Raw genomic sequence first — 20,223 nt, 5'->3', positions numbered from 1 at the left:
CCGGTTCCTTTCCCTGAAAGACCTGCCAGTAGGTGTCGCGCCGCTCTCCGACAACCAACCCTTTCCTCTGGCTAGGTGGTGACGTCACCTGCCTCGCTCTGCTCGCCGCGGCGACGTCGCCGCCGTCCTTACGCACTCCGAGAGGCGGTGGGCGTGGCCACCAGTGCCGTTGGCGTTGCGCGCGCAGGCTGCGGCGGGCGGGGCCTAAGGCAGCGAGGCCGGGCCGGGCCGAGCGGAGCTGAGGAGAGTCGCATCCAAGATGGCGCCGTGCGGACGTGTCCCGGCCCGGAGACGCGGGCCGGGCCCTCTCCTCGCCGCCCCTTTCCTCTGGCTGCTCGTGGCTCTCGGGTCAGCCCGGGCACAGCAGCAAGGCGGGGCAGCGGCGGTCGGGGCCGCCCAGGGGTTCCCGGGCCAGCAGCCGGCGGCCGTAGGGGGATTGGGGGGCCAGCCGCTGCCTCAGTTGGGGCTGGGAGCACTCCCGGGAGGAGGCGGAGGCGGAGCTGGGGGCGGCCGTCTGCCCCGCGGGGGCTCCTCGGCGGGAGGCGGCTGGAAGCTGGCAGACGAGCCGGTGTGCCGCGAAGACGTGACCCGAGTCTGCCCCAAGCACAGCTGGGCCAACAACCTGGCCGTTCTCGAGTGCCTGCAGGACGTGCGGGAGGTGAGCGGGGCGGGGAGCCCTTCCTAGCTGGTGGGGAAACTGAGGCCAGGGAGGTCGGGGGAGGGCTTCGGGGCAGTGGACCCCCATGGAGCAACTTTTTTGCGGCGGGCGGCTGCAGGGAGAGGCCAGCCCAGGTGCGGAGCAATGCACATAGCCTCTCCTGGCAATTTTAGGAAACCTGCATCTGACCCAGGTTTACCTCTGTCCTCCGTCACTCTCCGGTGTAACCAAGAAGTGGCGTCCAGGATGGAGGTCTGCGGCCAGGACCATGCGCGCATGCATAGCTCCTCCTGGCCTCGGTTGCCAAGAGTTAGGGAGCAAGTGCAGCCCCTTCGCCGGTAGCTCCCTTTCCCTTCTGGCGCAGGAGCAAATCCTTGTTTTCAAGGGAAAAGGCCGAAGGGCTGCACGGGAAAGCGAGGACACTTCTGTGGGCAGAACCCGTTTTCTGGCTCAGGCAGGCCTGCCGACAGCGGTGTTGCCAATTCCTGGCATTCATAGTTTAAAAGAAAACGGGGAAAGGAGCAGAGAGAGAGAAAACGTTGCTGTTTCAGGGAATTGGCCCAGGTGAATATACTTATCATGATAGCCCCCCCCCCCCTCATTGTGATGTTCTTGAAGATAAAGCTTATGCTGGGTACTTTTTAAGTAGGGATTGTCTTTCGGTCACACCCTCATGGCTGGTTGAGTTGTGTTAAACTGAATCAATCCTGCTATTTCTATTCCAACAGAGGTAGACAGCTTGATCCTATAATTCAGGATTGGCAAAACTCCTTACCTGGCTGCTTGCGACAAGAATCTCCTCTGTTTGTCCATGGAGGGAGGCTTTTGTAAATACAAGAGCTTTCTTTTTCTTTCATGCACTATGCCACAAATGACTAATATAGGTAGGTGTGTGTGCGGTCAGGCTAGTAACACTTGTGGCTTTTAATCATAAGTCAACTACAGGTTCACTTTAGCAGCTGTAGAGCAAATAATAGTTTGCAATTTGAGACACGTATGGGAAAAGTAATTGATCTCTTGCCATAGTGAGTATGGCATTTTGTGTTGGGTCATTTGTGGGTCTGTTTTCAATATCAACGTGTAATATGCCTATTCTTGAAGCAACCTTAGGTTGACAATCTGTTTCCAGCTTCAGACTAGCTAGCTTGGCAGGAATGTATGAATTCAGAGTTACTGCTGATAGAAATTGTTGTAAGTTTAGCTGGAGTTACTAGATTGTTACACAAGTTATTTCTTGTAAACAGAAAAAATGGAACTGAGGAAGCTGCCTTATACTGAGTCAGATCATTGCTCTGTCTAGCTCAGTAGTGTCTACATTGACTGGCAGTGGGGTCTTGCAGGTTTTCATATAGAGGACATTTCCAGACCTACCTGGAGTTGCTGAGGACTGCCCTTGCAAACTGTAGCACACAAAACAGATGCTTTACCATTGCCTTATGGCCTGTCCTGTAGGCCAGTGTTTTTCAACCACTGTTCCGTGGCACACTAGTGTGCCGCGAGATGTTGCCTGGTGTGCCGTGGGAAAAATTGAAAAATTCGAAAGATTTAAAAATAAAGTATTTTATAATTTTTCATATTTCTGTTTACTTACTATTTCATAATAAAGTAATTATAAAATACTTTCTTTGTGTTTATTTGATTCCTATTCAAGAGAATTACTTTATATATAGTCAATATAGGCACAGAGTTAAATATTTTAACATTTTCTAATGGTGGTGTGCCGCGTGATTTTTTTCATGAAACAAGTGTGCCTTTGCCCAAAAAAGGTTGAAAAACACTGCTGTAGGCTGTTCAACTTGAAATTCTTATCTGTGTTTCTATGGTTCAATATAGGATGTACAAGTCTCAGAAATGACTTAACAACTGCTCATTGTCATTCTTTGAGATACCTTCTCTGAATAGAAATTAACCAAATTTATTTTAGGTCTCTGTCTGGCTATTTCTGTGTGTTTTCATAAGAAGTGGGGAAATTTTTAGGAAGCTCTAAGTTGGACATCCTGAGAACCCTAGATCCCAGTGCAACCTAAGTCAGTACAGGAGTGTTTCCCACAATCTTGTAAAGACTGTACAGTGGTACCTCAGGTTACATACACTTCGGGTTACAGACTCCGCTAACCCGGAAGTAGTACCTCTGGTTAAGAACTTTACCTCAGGATGAGAACAGAAATCACGTGGCGGCGGCGCAGCTACAGCGAGAGGCCCCGTTAGATAAGTGGTACCTCAGGTTAAGAACGGACCTCCAGAACGAATTAAGTTCTTAACCAGAGGTACCACTGGACTCAGATACACTGTCCCAGCACATTACAGCTACATTGGACACTTCTGGCAATGCAACTGATTCTGGGAGAAGTCCAAGAAAGAGCATATCAGTTGAACCTTCCAACCCTGGTGAGAAAATGTGCATAGAAATTTGCTGCAAGCAGAAAAGGTTGCTGGTTGTGAGATTTTGGGGGGGATATATTTTAAAAGTGAACCCTCCGCCAATATTTTAATGAAAGTATGTGAAACACTTATTTTGTGATTAAACTGTTTATAAACTTTTCTAAATAAATGACTGAAACATAGTTTGTTCTTTAAAGTGAGATTGTTTACTTATTTAAATTAAAAGATAAAGAGCCCTAACAGTCATCTGATGCTGTGACATTAACATTGGATTTGAATTTTTGAATTCATTGTTTAGTATTGCATTTATAGATGGGTAAGTTCCTGGATTCAGAAAGTGTTTCGCTTTCTGGCTGAACCAAACTAAGTGAAGGCCATGTGAACGAATCACCATTTCCACTCATTCCCTCTTTGCTTGGTTTGTGATATGCAGGGGTCAGGAGTTCTGTGTCACATTTGTGTATCCCTCCAACATCCTTCCTGGCTTGAACTTAAGCAACTAGACTGCATTGCAGGGTTGGATTGAGACACACGAAGCATGCACAACCACAGATCTAATGGCCCAGCATACTGTTTTGATGCTGAGGAGTGGAAACACGGTCCCATATTTGTCCCTCTGTGTGCAGGTGCTGTGCCTGAACAAGTATGAATTATGTCTGGATGGTTTCCGATCTCTTGGTGTCATTGCTTGGAGTGCAGTTCAGAAACTGAACTTTGTGAGTTGACATTCATTGTCAATATAACTTCAGTATGAACAAGCAGAATGTGGTGTGTATGCCTCTCTGGATTGTGGCCTGTTTCTTACAATGTTTGTAGAGCTTTCAGGTATTTAAAGCACTTCACATTTATTAACTTGTAATCCTTACAACAACCTTGTAATATTACAGTATTATTATCCTCTGTAAAGCAGATGGAGTGTGGGGGTGAAGTAGGTGACTAAGGCTGAGAGACTGGCTTGTTTAAGGCCACCTAGTGAGGTTATTTCAGAGGAGAGAATTGAACTAGGGATATTTGATTACTGATAGCTCAGTCTCTTAGTCATTATGCCTAACTAATTGTAGCTGACACTTGTCGAGTATTTATTGTACAGATGTGCCCTTTAGTTCTCTGTATGAATGTGTTTTAAGATGTAGCAGTTTCAAAGAAGTTTCATAAGCCACAGACATAACACTAGTTCTCCACAGTCAAAACTCCTAGAGGGTGCTGCAGCCTTCATTGGAGGGGTGTGCAGAGTCAAAGTGCTTGCTTGTGTATGTCACAATATGTTATGTACTGATAATGGGTACATAATTTAGCTAAACAGACAATTTTGTTGCTAAATTAATACTGTGATTTGTTGATTATATTATAGGGATGTCCACACACTCACCAACAGCCACCTGCAATATAGAGCTATACTCACCTTCCTTAAAGAATGGTTGCATGGGTTACTAAAATGTACTTGAAAAGTTTTGAATATTGTTAGACACATGGAGTTACTATATCCACATGATCACACTGGGGATTCCTACATCTGAGTAACTGCCTTCCTTTTAAATTTACAATTTTCTGATTTACCTGTATATTCTACTGAATTCAGTAATGCTTACTCCAGATTGGTGTGCATAGTTGTAAAACATTGCAGCTTCAATTTAGTAACATATTTTTGCAGTTTATATTGTTTCCAATCTATGCTACATTGTACAAAATTGTTTTATCATTTGTACAGCAATCCTATACAGTATACACATGACTGTGTCTAAGGCCCACTGAACTAACTGGGACTTCCAACTGGGTTGTGCTGTAATTATTTTAATTTCATACCCTTAATTTAAGGGGTGGGAACTAGGAACTCTTTTTCTATGGCATAAAAACATTTAAAATGTTACATTCCTTTCTCACTTTCTTGTCTTGTATCATCAGTTAAAAATCCAATAGGTAGTGTAGCAGTGAGAAATTAATGTCAGCAGACTTGAGTTGGCGATGTAGTGGTATGGCAGAAGCCTATTAGTTCATTCAGGACATTGAGATATAGCTCTGATTTCTGTTGGATGATACTGCCTCTTCTGTGGTTTACAAGAGCTTTCAGAGCGAATAAAGATACTGCTTGTTTGACAAGAGGTGACACTTCTGCCTGGATTCCTTGGTGGGCTGTCCTTCCCTTTTGCCTATTTCATTTAGAGCCGGGAGGTATAGATGCATTTGCATCCTCTGTTAGAAACTGAGATATGAAAGCTAGGAGCTAAAGGGCACCTTAAACCTAGGTTATTGGCACAACAACGGAATGTCTAGGCGCACTTTTAAAATAACAGTACAAAGCTGAAAATGAATGAACTGCAGCTAAAATCTTATATTCATATTTCACATGGTCTAGTCCAGGGGTCTGCAACCTTTGAGACAAAAAGAGCCACTTGGACCCGTTTCTGAAGGGAAAAAAAACTGGGAGCCGCAAAACCATTGCGACATTTAAAATAAATATATCTCCGGAGCTGCGATCTGACAGCGGGTGGGAAGGTGACGTCGGGATGGTGCATGACTAACGCATGCACCGCCCCCATGCGACGTCACAGCCAGTACAGCGCCCGCCACAGTGGGGAGTGTCGGGGCGCACAGTGCGCCTCCTCCCCTCGCTAGTATCTGCCCCGGAGCCGCGGCAAAGGTGTAAAAGAGCCACATGCTGCTCCGGAGCCGCGGGTTGCAGACCCCTGGTCTAGTCCTCATCTGAAGACTGCAAAAAACAAAGCCATGCTTCCCCTGCTTGCCCCCCTAATATTCTTAAGAGGGTCTTTTCTCCAGTCTTTAGAGAGTGGCTGGAAGTGGGGAGGCAGGAAAAGGTTTCCCTTTCCTTCCACTCTGTAGTTTTAATCTGAAATCTTAGGAGCAGTACTACACCCAGAGCTCAAAAACTGCTCACGCTAATGAAATTCCATTTTGCAAATCATGCCTAGAACAATGGGAGTTTCGAACGCTGTTCGCATCATCAAATTCTGTTGAATTGGAATGTCACCCAGAGGGTTCAGTTTTTTAGCCTAAGTGTTTCTTGTGCTGCTATCTGATTTGTGTGTGTTAAGAGCTGTCAAGTTGCTTTAAATTCAGTAGATAACCTAATATGTGTAGTATTTGTGATGGGTGTAGACTGCTTTTGACAACATCTGTTATCTTCATAGAGCCGCCATAATGTGGTGTGCAGGATCCTGCTTTGTCTGGAATTTGAAGTATTTAGATTGTCACATACTGACCTAGTTTATTTAGAAAATGGATAAGCCACTTAATCAAAGAGTGTTCTCTGGGTTTGGGTGTAATGTTCCTGGTTCAACAAAGTATAGCTTGCTGGAGTGGAAAAGAGCAACAAACTTAAATAAGTGCTTCCTTATCACAACCTCCAGTGGAGACTGTTTTGTTAAATCACAGTTTCTCCATTACATTGCAACAGGAAGACTGGTTTTAACAAACCAGAAAAACTCTTGTTTTGCAGCTGGGAATGAGAGAGGAGGAGATGGGGGAAGGAATGCTCTTGCTCATTGCTTGTTCCAAGAACATGGACCAAAAAGTGTTAAGTGTGAGCTGGGTCAGTGTGCCTTTTGCTTGGATGCTGTCTTGTACCTTCTTGTGGAACAGAGTGCTTTTTTTGCCCACTTCTGTCAATAAGTAACAGAACCTTTCAGAAAGGCGCCCAGAAAATTTATTAGTCCATTAGAAACTTTACCCATGCTATTGGCATGTACCTCTGGACTGCAAAGCATCTTGAACAGTGAGTCTGGCATGTTTTGTCTTAAAGGAGTTGTACATATTTATTTATACTGAGAAACAATTGTCCAAAGAGAAAGATAAAACAACAAGCTCAAATCATTTTTTATTTTTTTATTGATTACACTTTATAGCCCACCTCCCCCCCCCCCCCGACGTTCGTGGTGCACATAGTTTTCCCTCCCCAACTTATCCACACAATAAATTTGTGAGGTAGGTTAGACTGAGATACAGTGACTGGCCCAAGGTCACCCAATGAAATTCATGGCCGAGTAGGGATTTGAACTCTGGTCTCCCACGTAGTTCAACACTCTAACCATTATAATACACTTGCCCTTCTTTTAGGTCCCACTGCATTCAGGTAAGTGTGAGGACTGCTGCCTCAGAGTAAGTCCTCAATGAGACTTACTTCTGAATAGACATATTATATATGTGTAAGTCTTGTTACCAGATGGACAATGAACTGATGAAAGGTGAATGTGAAAATAGAACGTTAGTAAAATTTGCAAGTGTAACGTAACTTCAAGAAAAAAGGTGAATATTTTGCAGTGATTCTCAGTTAGTGTAGCTTAAAGTAATTTGCAGTAACAAAGTTGTTGATGACAACAATTTGTAGGTCACTATTTGATCTTAGTTTAATGAACCTGCTGAGCCTGAAACCCTTGACTTCATTTGTGTCCATGAAGTTATGGGTAGAGTGGATGACTTGTAAATACCACCTTTATCCCAGAAGGGGATGCAGTAACAAAACATCAGTGCTCAACAGGATTGCTGTCCTTGGGTAGATTAGGAGCAGAGCATTGCATTAATGATAAATTAGCAGAGTTTTGTCTTCTGTCCCCTGCAACTCTTCTCTGTGCTAAAATGTGCTATTATGCCTCTTGCATATTGCAATAACTTTTCTGGGTTTAAAAGTAAACCTACATATGTTATTACAAATTGGAATGTGACTTCTTTAGTGAACTAACCAATTAAGTGTTGATCAAAACTTTTAAAGCATTAACATTGTAAGAATAACAAAGAAAATCACCAATGAGTTGGATACTTATGCTAATTACAAAAAAAAAGACTGTTGTTACTGCCTTCCTACATAACACTAAGCAACAGTTTGTTTAAGAGTTGTCTCATAGATGAGCAAACAAGTCATGACTTGCTTTTCCAGAGCTTGGTTTATTTTCCTGCCACTGTTGCTTTTGTAGCTTGGTGAGTGTTTGGGGTTGGATGGCTAAACCAACCACTCAAAGTAGTTGACAGTTTTAAAAAATGGCTTATGATCCAATATGATACAAAAAGAAATATAATGAGGAAGAAAGAAGAAAATAAGCAAATTCAAGCACCAGAGCTTTCATAATGGTACATAATGAAGTTTCATGCAGAGAGGTGGTATGTAGGAGACAGTTCAGGAGTGTGGGAGGTAGAGCCAAATGGCTGCTGATCCCAGCCTGGCTGTTGTGCCAAGATGGTATGTCTAAAAAAAGCTACATGGAAAACTTTATGTATGTATATGTTTAATAGGGAATTCCAGCAAGTGTTTGCACGTGTGCCTGGTGTTCTTGAATTGATATCGTGTTTAACTGTTCTTGAATTGATATCATGTTTAAATTGATATCATGTTTAACTGTTGTGTCATTGTAAAATGTTTTGAATGCCTATATTCTTTTGCCTGTGCCTTTTGCAATAAGACAGGCATGATAACTTCCTGTCAGTATGAAAATTTAAGTGAGCAGATGGTGCCTGGAGATTTGCAGCAGTGTCACTAGAAGAGTTTCAGTCATTAAGCAGTTAGTATAGCTGTTTAACTCATTAGTTAAGGCTCATTAATGGGTAGTTGCCAATAAAAATGTAGTAAGCAGGTAGTTTACCTATTTCCAGCAGAGTCTGGACAAGATTCTCATGTTCACACTTGTATAGCTTGAGTAAGAAGCATGAACTGAAGCAAATAGGGATTGATGTACTCTGAGGATGTGTCTTAAGCCTTTGGAGGAAGGGAAGCTGATTAGAGTGGTCTTCTTCCCTAGGCCCCTGCACTGCAGTTTGATTAGTTAAGGTAGATAATCCACACCCCTGCATCTCTCTAACCACAGGGTAATAGATTGCTGTGGTGATGAGTCATGCTTGTGTTTTGTGTTACTTGAATGCTCTGGCAGTTCTATTCCTTTTCACTTATCTAGTTTGAACTGTGTTAAAACTGTGTTTGCTTTCATGCTCTGAATGAATCTTCTAGAAAACTCATTGTACTTGTTTTTCCCCTCAGTATGTTGCAGGTTCCACGGAATCTGAGCTGAACAGATACTTCAGGGAAACGCAGTAAAAGTAACGGATTTGGATTCCACCTTTGTGCAGGAATTGTACAGAGAAATAGTGTTCTTCCTTAACCAAACTTTTACTAGGTGCACATGATTTCTTAGAACAGTTGTGCCTGTTAGAAATTATTCATATGCAGGCTGAGAACAAGTGGGATAAGAAAGGTTGTTTCTCAACATTCTGTGTCCTTGGTCTTCATGGCCTTCACTGTGTTGGTGGTGAAACTGATTCACTTTCTTGGGATAGGTGGTTGTGGTTGGAAGTGATCTCTATGTTCTTCCCAATCGTAACTCTGGCAATGTGGGATTTGTCATGACAGGGGTCCCCAGAGTGTCTTTATTAATTTCTTTAGAAATTTTTATAGATTTCCTTAGAAGAATTTACATGGCTTAATAAGAAAACTCTTAAGCTGCTAACATTGCCACTATTTTTGTATGTGCAAATGCTACGGGATATCTGTTTAAAAAATGGTAGCTGTCACCTGCCTGACATTGTGGCTTGGAGTTGGTAAGTAGGATATTTGCGGTTTTAGCAACAGCACAGGAGAACTAGAATGAGAATGTTGAAGGTATAAGCAGCGTTCAAAATTAGCTAGGTGCTAGTTGCATTTTAAGACAGGCTGCTGGCCTTTTGCGAGGCAATGAAGATGTCCGGGTGCCAGGTTTGGTGCCTAACATCTCCATCTGGCTGGCTGGCATGAGCAATCAGTTGGTCTGCAGAGCAGCAGGCCTGCTGCACAAATCAGCTAATCTGTGGGGTAGCAGTGTCCCATAGATCACCTGGCTTACACAGCACAAAAGAGGCATACCTTTTGGTGCTGTGAGCCAGGTGAATCTCCTCACCTGGCCAGCTGCTCCAGCTCCTCAGCCTCCAGTGGCTCCACTTCATCCAGGAGGCTTGTATTCTCCTTGACTCCCTCTACTGCTGAATTGTCTGCTGGCACTAGGCTGCTTCCTGTTGTGCTGTTTTCGCTCAACAGAGGCTGCTTGGGCCTGGCCTTGTTTGGGCAAGCCCTGCAGCAGACAGTTGCTCCTGGTGGTGGCAGGGGATGGCAGCAAAGTCAGCCAAGAAACCTTTTAGGGCTGCTGCCTGGAGCTCCACTGGCACTGTGGATGTGGAGCTGCTTGTTCTGCTCCTCCAGCTGCCTCTCCAGCTCCTGCACTTGGGCATCGGGTTCACATTGGAGTTAATGTCCTCCATGGTGCCCCATGACTCTACCCAACCCTGTGACCCTCTCTGCTGCTTCCTTCTCGTCCCCCTATTCTTCCTCCCTCCCTTTCTCACCATTGCCTTCTGTACTCTTCTACTCCAACAGTTTCAGAGTTAAGGCTGGGGGGGGGGACTTAGTTTCAAATTGTTTGTTTTGCCTATTAGTTCTGTTTTGTGATGTTGCAGGTGGAGCAGAGGCCTAGGCCTTCCTTGAGGGATTTCTTGTAGATCTCTGTTTTCTCTTTGACCCAATGCTTTATTCTCTTTCCTAGGTTAGATCTGGTACGAAAACATTTACAGTGGTACCTCGGGTTAAGAACTTAATTTGTTCTGGAGGTCCGTTCTTAACCTGGAACTGTTCTTAACCTGAGGTACCATTTTATCTCATGGGGCCTCCTGCTGCTGCTACGCCGCCGCCACACGATTTCTGTTCTTATCCTGAAGCAAAGTTCTTAACCTGAGGTGCTATTTCTGGGTTCTGTAACCTGAAGTGTCTGTAACCTAAGGTGCCACTGTATTTGAACCAGAACAAAGAAGCAAGCAATTTTGGGCACATGGTGATCTTGAGTGCATAGGCTTTTGCTGGCAGATGCTTAGCCTGTCTTGTGTCAAGTAAATATATATCTCCTATTTCAGATCTGGTGTTGAGCATACTTTGCAAGTTTCCATTTTAGTTTAAAGAAAAATCTCCCTGCTATTTGATGTCCCTAAAGCCAAAGTTTCTGATCTTTTCAGAATTAAATACATACTGTTTTATAGAAAACATTTTAATGGAAACAAGCAATGCTGAAAAGTGCCCAGATGATATGGAAATAACTCATTTTGTAGTGATTATGTAAAGAGGGAGGAAAAGGCTATCTGAGATGAATAGGGAGGAGATTCTCACCTAATTTACATGTAGGATAACTGCTGGGTGTTCTGATTCTGCCCTGTGCTGTGTTAATGTCCTTTGTGGAGAAATCCTCATATGTGTGAGAGCAAAGGTCCTGCTGCTTTTGTTCTGTGAGTCAGTTCATAGTTCTATGTTAGCACTGAGGCAGGAGGCAGAAAATTGTATCAACTATTTCTGGAAGGTAGGATGAGGGGAGCAAGGAGTCCAGCTTAAAGATGGCATGAAATGTTGCATTTGTGTACTGTATGTGTGTTAAGCTTTAGTTCCACCAAAGAGAGTAAGAGAGATTCTCTCATAAAGTTAATTTATTTGGGTATGTGTGTGACTCTGCAGGGTGGCATTGCATCCTGGCGCCCTTACGCCTTAGGGAGAATAAATGGAACCAGGCTGTAAACTGTTATACCCTTTTGCATTAGCTTCTCATCATCAGAGCTATAATTTATTGTTCACTGATCTGTGTCTTCAATTAACCAATATTGACACAGCTGAACCTTCCATTAAGGAATGAATATTCACTGAGAAGCTTGGATGTGGCAACTACTGGGCTAGTTTGGATTATCTCCATATTTGTAAGCCTGCACTGGCCCTGTTTAGCAGCTGTGTAACCAAACCAATGATCTGAACCATACTGTGATGCTCAGTCAAATGACAGATTTCTAATAGTACAGGTATAAGCCCATGCATTTACAGACGAATGTGTGTTTTGGGGGCTCATCTGCTGGAAACATTGCTTGGAAGAAAAATATCAAAATATAGGCCTTATTATAGGGAAGGTGTCTGAGAGTGAGCCGTCATATTGGATGGTGCTGCTCATGTTCTTGTGGAAGGACACAATCTTCTTCTGAAGCTTAGGTGGGCATCCTATCTTGTTGAGCAGTGTGAAGAGTCCTTTTTGGCTGACGAGGTCAAAGACCTTTGTCAGGTCTATGAAGACTATATACAAGGGCATCTCTATTTTCAGCATTTTTCCTGCAGCTGGCGCAGTAAGAAAATCATGTCAAAGCCCCATTGTGACTTTGGATAGACCCTAGTATGATGATGTGTGGAATAATGCTGTTTGCCCATATACATAAAGAAAGAATTCAAAGTGTAGGTGCAAAAGGCAGCTAGAATTAGGGTGTGGAATGCAGGACCCGGAAAACGGGTACAAACTAGGTGGGCTTTTTTTTTGCGATTCCTTGTGTGCCTGTGCACAGTCAAAAACTTTTGAGTGTTGGCTTGCAATTCTTGAACTGTTTGATCTATCAATATGTCTAACCCAATATGCTGTTGTGTGTTGTGCTGTTGCCTCCAGATGCAAAATGGACATTGTGGCCTTTTCACTATTATTTTGCTCTTAAAGACTTTCGAAAGACATCTTTTTAAAAAAAGGCAAATGAGAATAAATTAAATGCCAGCATCTGTATTGTATTTGTAGAAGCACTTTGGTGTCCATCTAAGTAAGTTTCCAAATGAGAGTACCTTTGGGAAATGTGCAGGTTAAGTCACATAGGAAGCTCCTTGATCTCAGTCTTGTCCATACTGACTGGCAGCAGCAATATTTCAGACCAGGAGCTTTCCCAGACCTACCATATAATAATGGGGGGGAAATGTTTTCACCTTTGATGCACAGTGGAGAGCATACTTGACTGTAGACAGATTGCTCTCATGTATAAACATGCAGCCACCAACAGTAAGGAGGAGAGCAGAATTGTTTGATGGCTAAGATGTGAGGTATACAAGATGATCCTCAAACTTTGATTATATAAATGACAACCGGGGGGGGGAGTGCATCATGGATTACTGCAAACTGATGCAAAAGTAATACATGTTGCAAACTGAACAAGTGCATAGATGCTTTCAACATTACTGCCATAACTTTCAACATTACTGCCATTGTGGTCAGAACAACAAACCTGTCAAATGTTACCGTTGCCTTTGGCTTACTAATGACATTGATATTCTGACCACAATAATTTCACATGCTCTTGAAGAAGGAATGCAAAATGCAGTCAATTAGGAAACCTGCAAAGGTTGAGCAGGCAGAACAGTGCAATACTGAGTTGGTCTATGTACAGGGATTTTATAATTCACAACAAATCTTAATGATATATGTGGTTGTTTGGATTTGAGAGTTTTTGTTTGAGGAATATAAGTGATATGATCATGTATCCTCACAATTCCAGCTAATGAATGAGTTGAGAATCCAAGTATCTTCCAAAGTGAAAGTATTGACTACTAATGTCTCTCCTTTTTTGCTGAAGGATGCACTTGCACGGACCTTTTGTTGAGTGTGCGGTGCAGGTTGTCATGACTATTTGGGCACTTTTCAGTGATTGATGGATCCACTGACTTCTGTACAAAGTGTGCTGTGCAGAGGTGTTGAACAGGACAAGATTGGTCATTTCTGAGTTAGATATATTGACAGTTTCTCCAGTAAGATGGCAGCTGACAGGCATGATATGCAAGCACTTGTTAAGACATAGCTGCTACTTACTTGACAAATTTGTGGTTACTGTGCTCAGCAGAACTCAGCAAGAGGCTTCCCCTTGTGTTGGCTTAAATTTATTAGACATTTATACACAGTTAAATAATATTTGTATTTTGAAAAGCAGTTCACAAACTAGGATAACAGTGAAACTCATAACATGCAATCTATGAGCAAGATGAAGGCAGCACAGGAGCAAAGTCATCTAATGATCAAAGGCCAGTAGAAGCAAAAGTGTTAGTTAGTTAGCAGGGAAGATATTGTGTGGTGTTTTCTTGGCAGAGGATCCACAAAATTGGGTCTGCAACAGGGGAGGTCCTACTTCTAGGGGATGTTAGCCTCGTGCAGTGGAATTCATTAGAATATCTTATGTACTGGTGGATTTGTATGGGAGAAGATGTTCTCTGACAAAATCAGATTAAATCCAATTGACAGCTAGTGCTAATATTTCAAAACAGGTTATATATGTGCACCTGGATCTACATGTGAATATTTGTCTATACCTGCTAACATGCAGGCTGCCACTAGCTAATATTTCTAAATCATTTTGAAAAAGCAGCTCTGGTACTGGCCAGCTCTTCTATCTTTTTAGCAGAATTACGGTAGATGCTAATGGCTTTGGGTTTTCTCTCTTTCCCTGTAACACTGTGGCTGGTTTAGCTTGATGGGCCATCTAGAGTAGTTTGCTTTGTATGTCTCTTTCTGCACAATTCATGCTCTCCAATTTATGCTGTGGGTTGCCAATAGAGTTTAATAGACTTCAGCTGCCTGTTGGTTCCTGCATGATTATTCTTTGTAGTTCAGCGTGCTAGGGTTGTCTTGGATCTGCACTATGATGTTGATCAGGACTGCTGCTCATTGGCCAAAGACTCTGGGTTGATTGAAGGAAGGAGTCCAGATAGTATACTTGCATGCTTTCAGTTCCACTGACTGACAACTGCTGTGTGCTGGACCCATGGGGTTCATATTTAAACCACAGTAAGAGTAAATGTATGTAACTAATGTCAAGCCAAGAAGTATATCTTACTGGTGAGGGGGTAGTATTAGGGGGCAGGAGGGAGGGAGCTGCTTGGCATCCATGTTGTTGTATCTCCTGATATTCTAACCAGAATAGAATATAGAATTGTAGATTTGGAAGGGCTCATGGGGCTCAAGTAATCCAGCTGCTTGCAATGCAGGAATCTTTTGCCCAACATGGTGCTTTAACCCTGTCTCATGCTCTACCAACTGAACTATCATAGCATAGTCCTTTGGGATTCCTGCCAACTGAGCTCTTTTTAAAAGTTCTGTTCACTTTTTAAAAAATGAAGCAAATGGCTTATCTCAAAGCAGTTACAGATGTTGCATTTCTTAGTAGGAGGGAGCCAATCCAGGTGGGCTTGTACAATGAAAATGCTGACCGAGGAAAAAAATTCCTCCCTCTAGCTCAAATGTATGAAAAATCTTGTTTCATAGCAAGACTTTGCAAAGGAAAGCCAGAGCAAGACATTACTAAAAGCAAAAGCATAATTAGTTATGCTCAGTGTAACAGCCGTGAAAACTGTGCTGGGGACAATTTTCAACTTCAGTCTTCTTGCTTGCATGAGTCTACTCTGTTCCTCCTACTAAAGGAGTGTCAGTGCTAATGCTTGGGCTGATGGGAGTTGTAGTCCAAACATCTGAGGGTACCAAGCAGGCAAAGACCGGTCTATGCTTAAATGAAATGATCTGGTAGGGCTTTGAGACCAGTAAAATGTGAACAGGAGCTTCAGTTGGAATTTCCAGTATTTGCCAATATTTGAAGAGTAGCTAGTTCTAAGATCTCTAAAACAGTAGTTATTGCTGTAAATAGATGGTAGGGAGCAATCAGTGGGATATAAGTATATGCTATATTCTGTCTTTCCTTGTGCAGTCTAAGGCAGTTAACACATTAATAAAATGCCACAAACAAAAAAACACCATTAACAATGAAGCACTTAGAATAGCTCAATTGGGAGTGTGGCGCTAATAATGCTGCGGTTGCAGGTTTGATCCCTGAAAGGGCAGCTGCACATTCCTGCATTGCAGGGGGTTGGGCTAGATGATCTTCGGGGTCCCCTCCAACTCTATGATTCTAAAAAACGGCAGCAATAACAATGGAATAGATTTGTATGAGTATAATAAGGCTGAGCTGTACGACCCATCCTTGGGAAAAGGCATTGACGCAGCAGCGGAAGGCTGATGAGAGCTCCCTAGGCAGGGAGTTCTAAGTCTAGGCACAACAACAAAGAAATGTGGACTTGGAGCAGACAAGAGGGTCCCTCTGTCGATGATCTAAATGAGCCAGGCAGGCTCACATATGGAGAGAAGGAGGTCCTTCAGATATCTTGCTCATAAATCAGAAGACTTTAAAGGTCACACATAACCAGTCTTTTCAGTTAGCCAGGAAACAAATAAGAGAGCTGGTGCAGCAGTTTCAACAGTGAGGTTAATCAGCTACCTGGCTGCCACTCTTTGAACAAGCTGCAGCTGCTGGACACTTTCAAAAGCAGTCCCACATACAATGCATTTTCTTTGCATGCAGACCACCAATACAACGGTCCATTAATTTCAATGTGTTTACCTTGAATATTATTTTCTAAGGTTTAAAAACCAAATTCTAGTTATTTTTTAAATAGCCCATTCAAGTCTGAAATCGGCCTTAATTGTAGTTAATGGGTGTTGAGAAGGTACCGAGATGAGAGTAAGCATCAAAATTTTAAAAGTATGGGCAATCTACTCCCACCATTTGCTTTTACAAGGGATGATTATTGTTGTGCCATCTAAGGGACTACCATGCTTTTACCCACTACTTCATTAGTGTCCCAGTAGTGTAAGGTGCTCACAAACAAATTAGTTGGGTTGTTCTTGGCACTTAAATGAAATGTGAACCCTTTTAGACATAGGCAAGGCAAGTGTTGCTTCATCATTGTGAGATTTTCTAGAATCCTGTGGCTTCTGGCCACATGAAGTCTCAGCTGAGGGTCCCTCTGGGACTTCCACCAGAAGGTTGCCAAGCTGTTATTGCATTACCTTGTGCTCTGCTCCCTTTGTGGCCTTGGCTGAATTTTTTTGGGCAATTTGGACAATGACTTTTTGTTGGAAGTGCCTTGCCAGTCACTTGGACGTGGGTAGCTTGCGTCAAAGTCTCTTTTCTAATTAAACTTTCCTTTTTAAAATATTTGATTTAGGCTGGCTTTTAAACTAATTAATTTTAAAAATAAAGTCTGGAAGCATCTTAAAGGCTAATGGAATAATAAAAGCTTTCATGAACAATCTACCAACTGAGGATAACATTTCACACATCTGCTGGAGTGGGCCATGGCCCGCAAAAGCTTCTGCCACATAGATTCTGTTGGTCTTTGCAATGCTACAATAGACAAACACACCTGCCTTTTGATAATTTGTCACTATGATTAATTTAATGTAGGCTTAATGAACTGCAACAGCTCAATGACTGCATCTTTTGGGTGATCTTGAAGGAAGCGGACCACAGCCTTCCGCTGTGGAGAACTTAGTAGCAAGCAAGCATGCTGCTACTTGTTGCTGGAAGGGATAAGTATTCTTCCTTTTCAACAAATTTACCAAAATGTTACCTATTTGTAATAGGGCATAAAGGTTGCCAGCCTGTCCCCAGAAGTGCCCTAACCCATAAAAGTATGCCAAAATACAGTCATACCTCCGTTTATGTAACCCCCGGTTATGTAAACTTCGGGATGCATGCGCGGCAAACCCGGAAGTATTTTACCAGGTTTCGCCACATGCGCAGAAGCAGTCCTCAGGTTGCAGAAACATCAGGATTCGACTGGACCTCCGGAATGGATCCTGTCCGCAATTGGAGGTTCCACTGTATCTTGCCTGTTTATTCTAGTTGGTGGTTTATTTGCACAGGGACGCGGGTGGCGCTGTGGGTTAAACCACAGAGCCTAGGACTTGCCGATCAGAAGGTCGGCGGTTCGAATCCCCACGACGGGGTGAGCTCTCATTGCTCGGTCTGCTCCTGCAAACCTAGCAGTTCGAAAGCACGTCCAACTGCAAGTAGATAAATAAGTACTGCTCCGGCGGGAAGGTAAACGGCGTTTCCGTGCGCTGCCCTGGTTCGCCAGAAGCGGCTTAGTCATGCTGGCCACATGACCCGGAAGCTGTATGCCGGCTCCCTTGGCCAATAAAGCGAGATGAGCGCCACAACCCCAGAGTTGGCCACGACTGGACCTAATGGTCAGGGGTCCCTTTACCTTTACCTAATGCATGAGACATTCTAAATTTCAAATAAAATGATTCAGCCATCTGTATTGCGGAAGATGAACTATGATTCGAGTTGAACGCTGCCAACTTCTCTTATTTTTATCAGAAGGAAAGAAGACAGTTTCTAATTTTGAATGTGTGGGTCATAGAATCATAGGGTTGGAAGGGACCACAAGGGTTTTCTAATCCAACCAACTGCAATGCAGGAATCTTTTGCCCAATGTGGAGCTTGAACCCATTATCCTGAGATATCCATGCTCTACCAACTGAGCTATCCTGGGTTATGTGAAACATTTTTATCCTGCTCTTCACCCAAAAAGGTTTCTAGAGCTGCTTATAGATCTGTAAAAAAGACACCCCCTTCCTTCACATTTACAGTCTAAAAGGTCTGGTGCTAGAGAAAAAAAATCCGTGGAGGAATGTTAGGAAGAGTGAAGCTTAAGTTCAGGGGTGAGTAACCTTTTTCATCCAGAGAGACACATTCCCTAGGGGATGTATGCCAGTGTTGGGTAGAATTAGAGGCAAAAGTGGGCATATCAATGGGTTTTTGTATCATAGGGAACAGCACAAAAGCCACCCACTCTCGCATTTCTCTGCAAAACTCATTGGTGAGCCACAATGCTTTAGAACAGGCATGTCCCAACTAGTAGATCCTCAGGAGGTTTTGGTCAATCGTGAATCCCGGCCCCTCGTCCTGCCCTCCATTGTTGCACAGTCTGCAGAACGGAAGAAGTCCTCCCTAAAAAAAGTTCAGCTTTGACCTGAACCCCCCAAAAAGGGGTTTGATCACTGCCAGTTTTTAATTCTGTGAGTAGATCGCAGTCTCTGGGGACTTGGCCACCCTGCTTTAGAGGAACAATGTGAGTTCATGATTCCTTCTTGAGACCATTGCTATGTGACTTCAGTAAAGCTACTAGGATCAGTAAGCATGCATTGCTTAGGGGCTTGAAGAGTCGTAAAATCAGTAGAGGACATTTGGATTAATTCTTCCTTGCTCTTGATTTTCTTGAGGGAAATCCCACCATTTTTTAACAATATTGGGGAGGGGGCACTAAAATTTGTTTATGGCCTCTCTGCTTTGTCGTCTTGTCCCCCTTTTCCTTGAGTGTTACAGTTCGTATAACCTAAATCCCCAGCTGTGCATACCATGATGGTGATGGACATCTTAGGAAGCAAATTTGATGGCATCTTTTATTGGGATCCAGGAAAAATCCATTGTGGCTTGCTCTCATTATGAATATAGGGCAATCTTTATTGCAGTTCGAGGCTACAGGAGCAGGTCCCACTCACTAGATCAGCATTGCTCAAACTTTGCATACCTGGAGCATAAATCTTTTATTAGAATTAAAACTGGAAGCACATTTACATTCCCAAAAAATTATAAGAACTGACTAAATCAGTTAGAATAAAGGCATTTCATAATCTTAAAGTATGCTAATGCTTAATGCTTTGCTAGAAGAAGTTTTTATTTGACCAAGAAAATGATATTGTCACAGGAAGTCAAAGTTGAAGAAAAGATATTGGAAGATAAAAGGGGGAAAATATTTACTTTCATTATTATCATTGTGGATGTGGGTGTGTGGGTGTCTGCACATATGTGTGTTTTTGTATGGAATGTTTGGGAGGAAATAAGACGGTCAATAACAAATAACAAACTAAATATTGATGTATGTGGTTTTTATATCTTGGTTGTATTTGGTGGTAGTGTGGTTGTATTGTTTTTTGTGACATGGAATCATTCAATAAAAATTATTTTTTAAAAAGGGGAAAAAAGAAAATGGCATTGTCTTCAACGCAATCCAAATTTCAATGCCAGAAATGTTTGCCAGCTTAATTGTCATCATGTTCAATCAGAAACAGAAATTAAGCGGGCATTTTAGCAGCTTCATTTACATGTCCCTTGTGAAGAAAACATGAGCTGGTGTTTAGACTAACTCACCTTAACTTGGCGGGGCTAGAAACATTCTGGGTGCTTGGTTGCTCATGCCCTTCCACTGCTGATGCGGATGACTATAAATTTTAAATTTGCACCTAGACCACTGAACAAGATCTTAGGGCTATATATAGGTATCTGTTCCATTGTTAAAATTTATTGCTGGTTTGGGGTATATGGCCAGTCAAGATGTATGAACAAAATTATGCTGATATTTTAAAAAAGAAAAAGTTTAGCTTGGCCGTGTATCCTAGTAGACAGTGTTAGATACTGAGATAGGAATGCTAGGAATCATGTGGCTACTGGGACTAGGCTGTGGGCGCCAAAACAAAATGTCTAGGTGCCATTTTTTGTTGTTGTTGCCCTCCTACCAAACCAGGCAACCCTGTAAAAAACCCAAAAAAACTGCA

At 42.8% G+C, this 20,223-nt stretch overlaps 1 protein-coding gene and 1 long non-coding RNA gene across 3 annotated transcripts in view; one reads left to right on the top strand and one right to left on the bottom strand.

Annotated features, from left to right (window-relative positions):
* The first annotated feature begins 210 nt into the window (after positions 1-210).
* The window catches only part of GLG1 (golgi glycoprotein 1), a 63,651-nt gene continuing 43,638 nt past the window's right edge, over positions 211-20,223 (top strand). For both annotated transcript variants that reach the window (XM_083515176.1, XM_083515177.1), the window contains exon 1: positions 211-658. In XM_083515176.1, coding sequence (XP_083371302.1) covers positions 260-658 — 399 coding nt within the window. In that variant the 5' untranslated portion in view covers positions 211-259. The remainder of the gene's footprint in view (positions 659-20,223) is intronic.
* Positions 2,934-8,705, bottom strand: LOC310712315. The gene is made up of 3 exons (XR_014528851.1): positions 5,723-8,705; positions 5,301-5,389; positions 2,934-5,023 (listed from the first exon to the last, which is right to left on the bottom strand). It is a non-coding gene; the product is annotated as an uncharacterized lncRNA (long non-coding RNA).

Source organism: Podarcis liolepis (assembly GCF_965112155.1).
Source record: "Podarcis liolepis genome assembly, chromosome: 7".
NCBI lineage: Eukaryota > Metazoa > Chordata > Lepidosauria > Squamata > Lacertidae > Podarcis > Podarcis liolepis.
The sequence above is the reverse complement of the archived record's forward strand: the minus strand, read 5'-3'. Positions and strand labels throughout refer to the sequence as shown.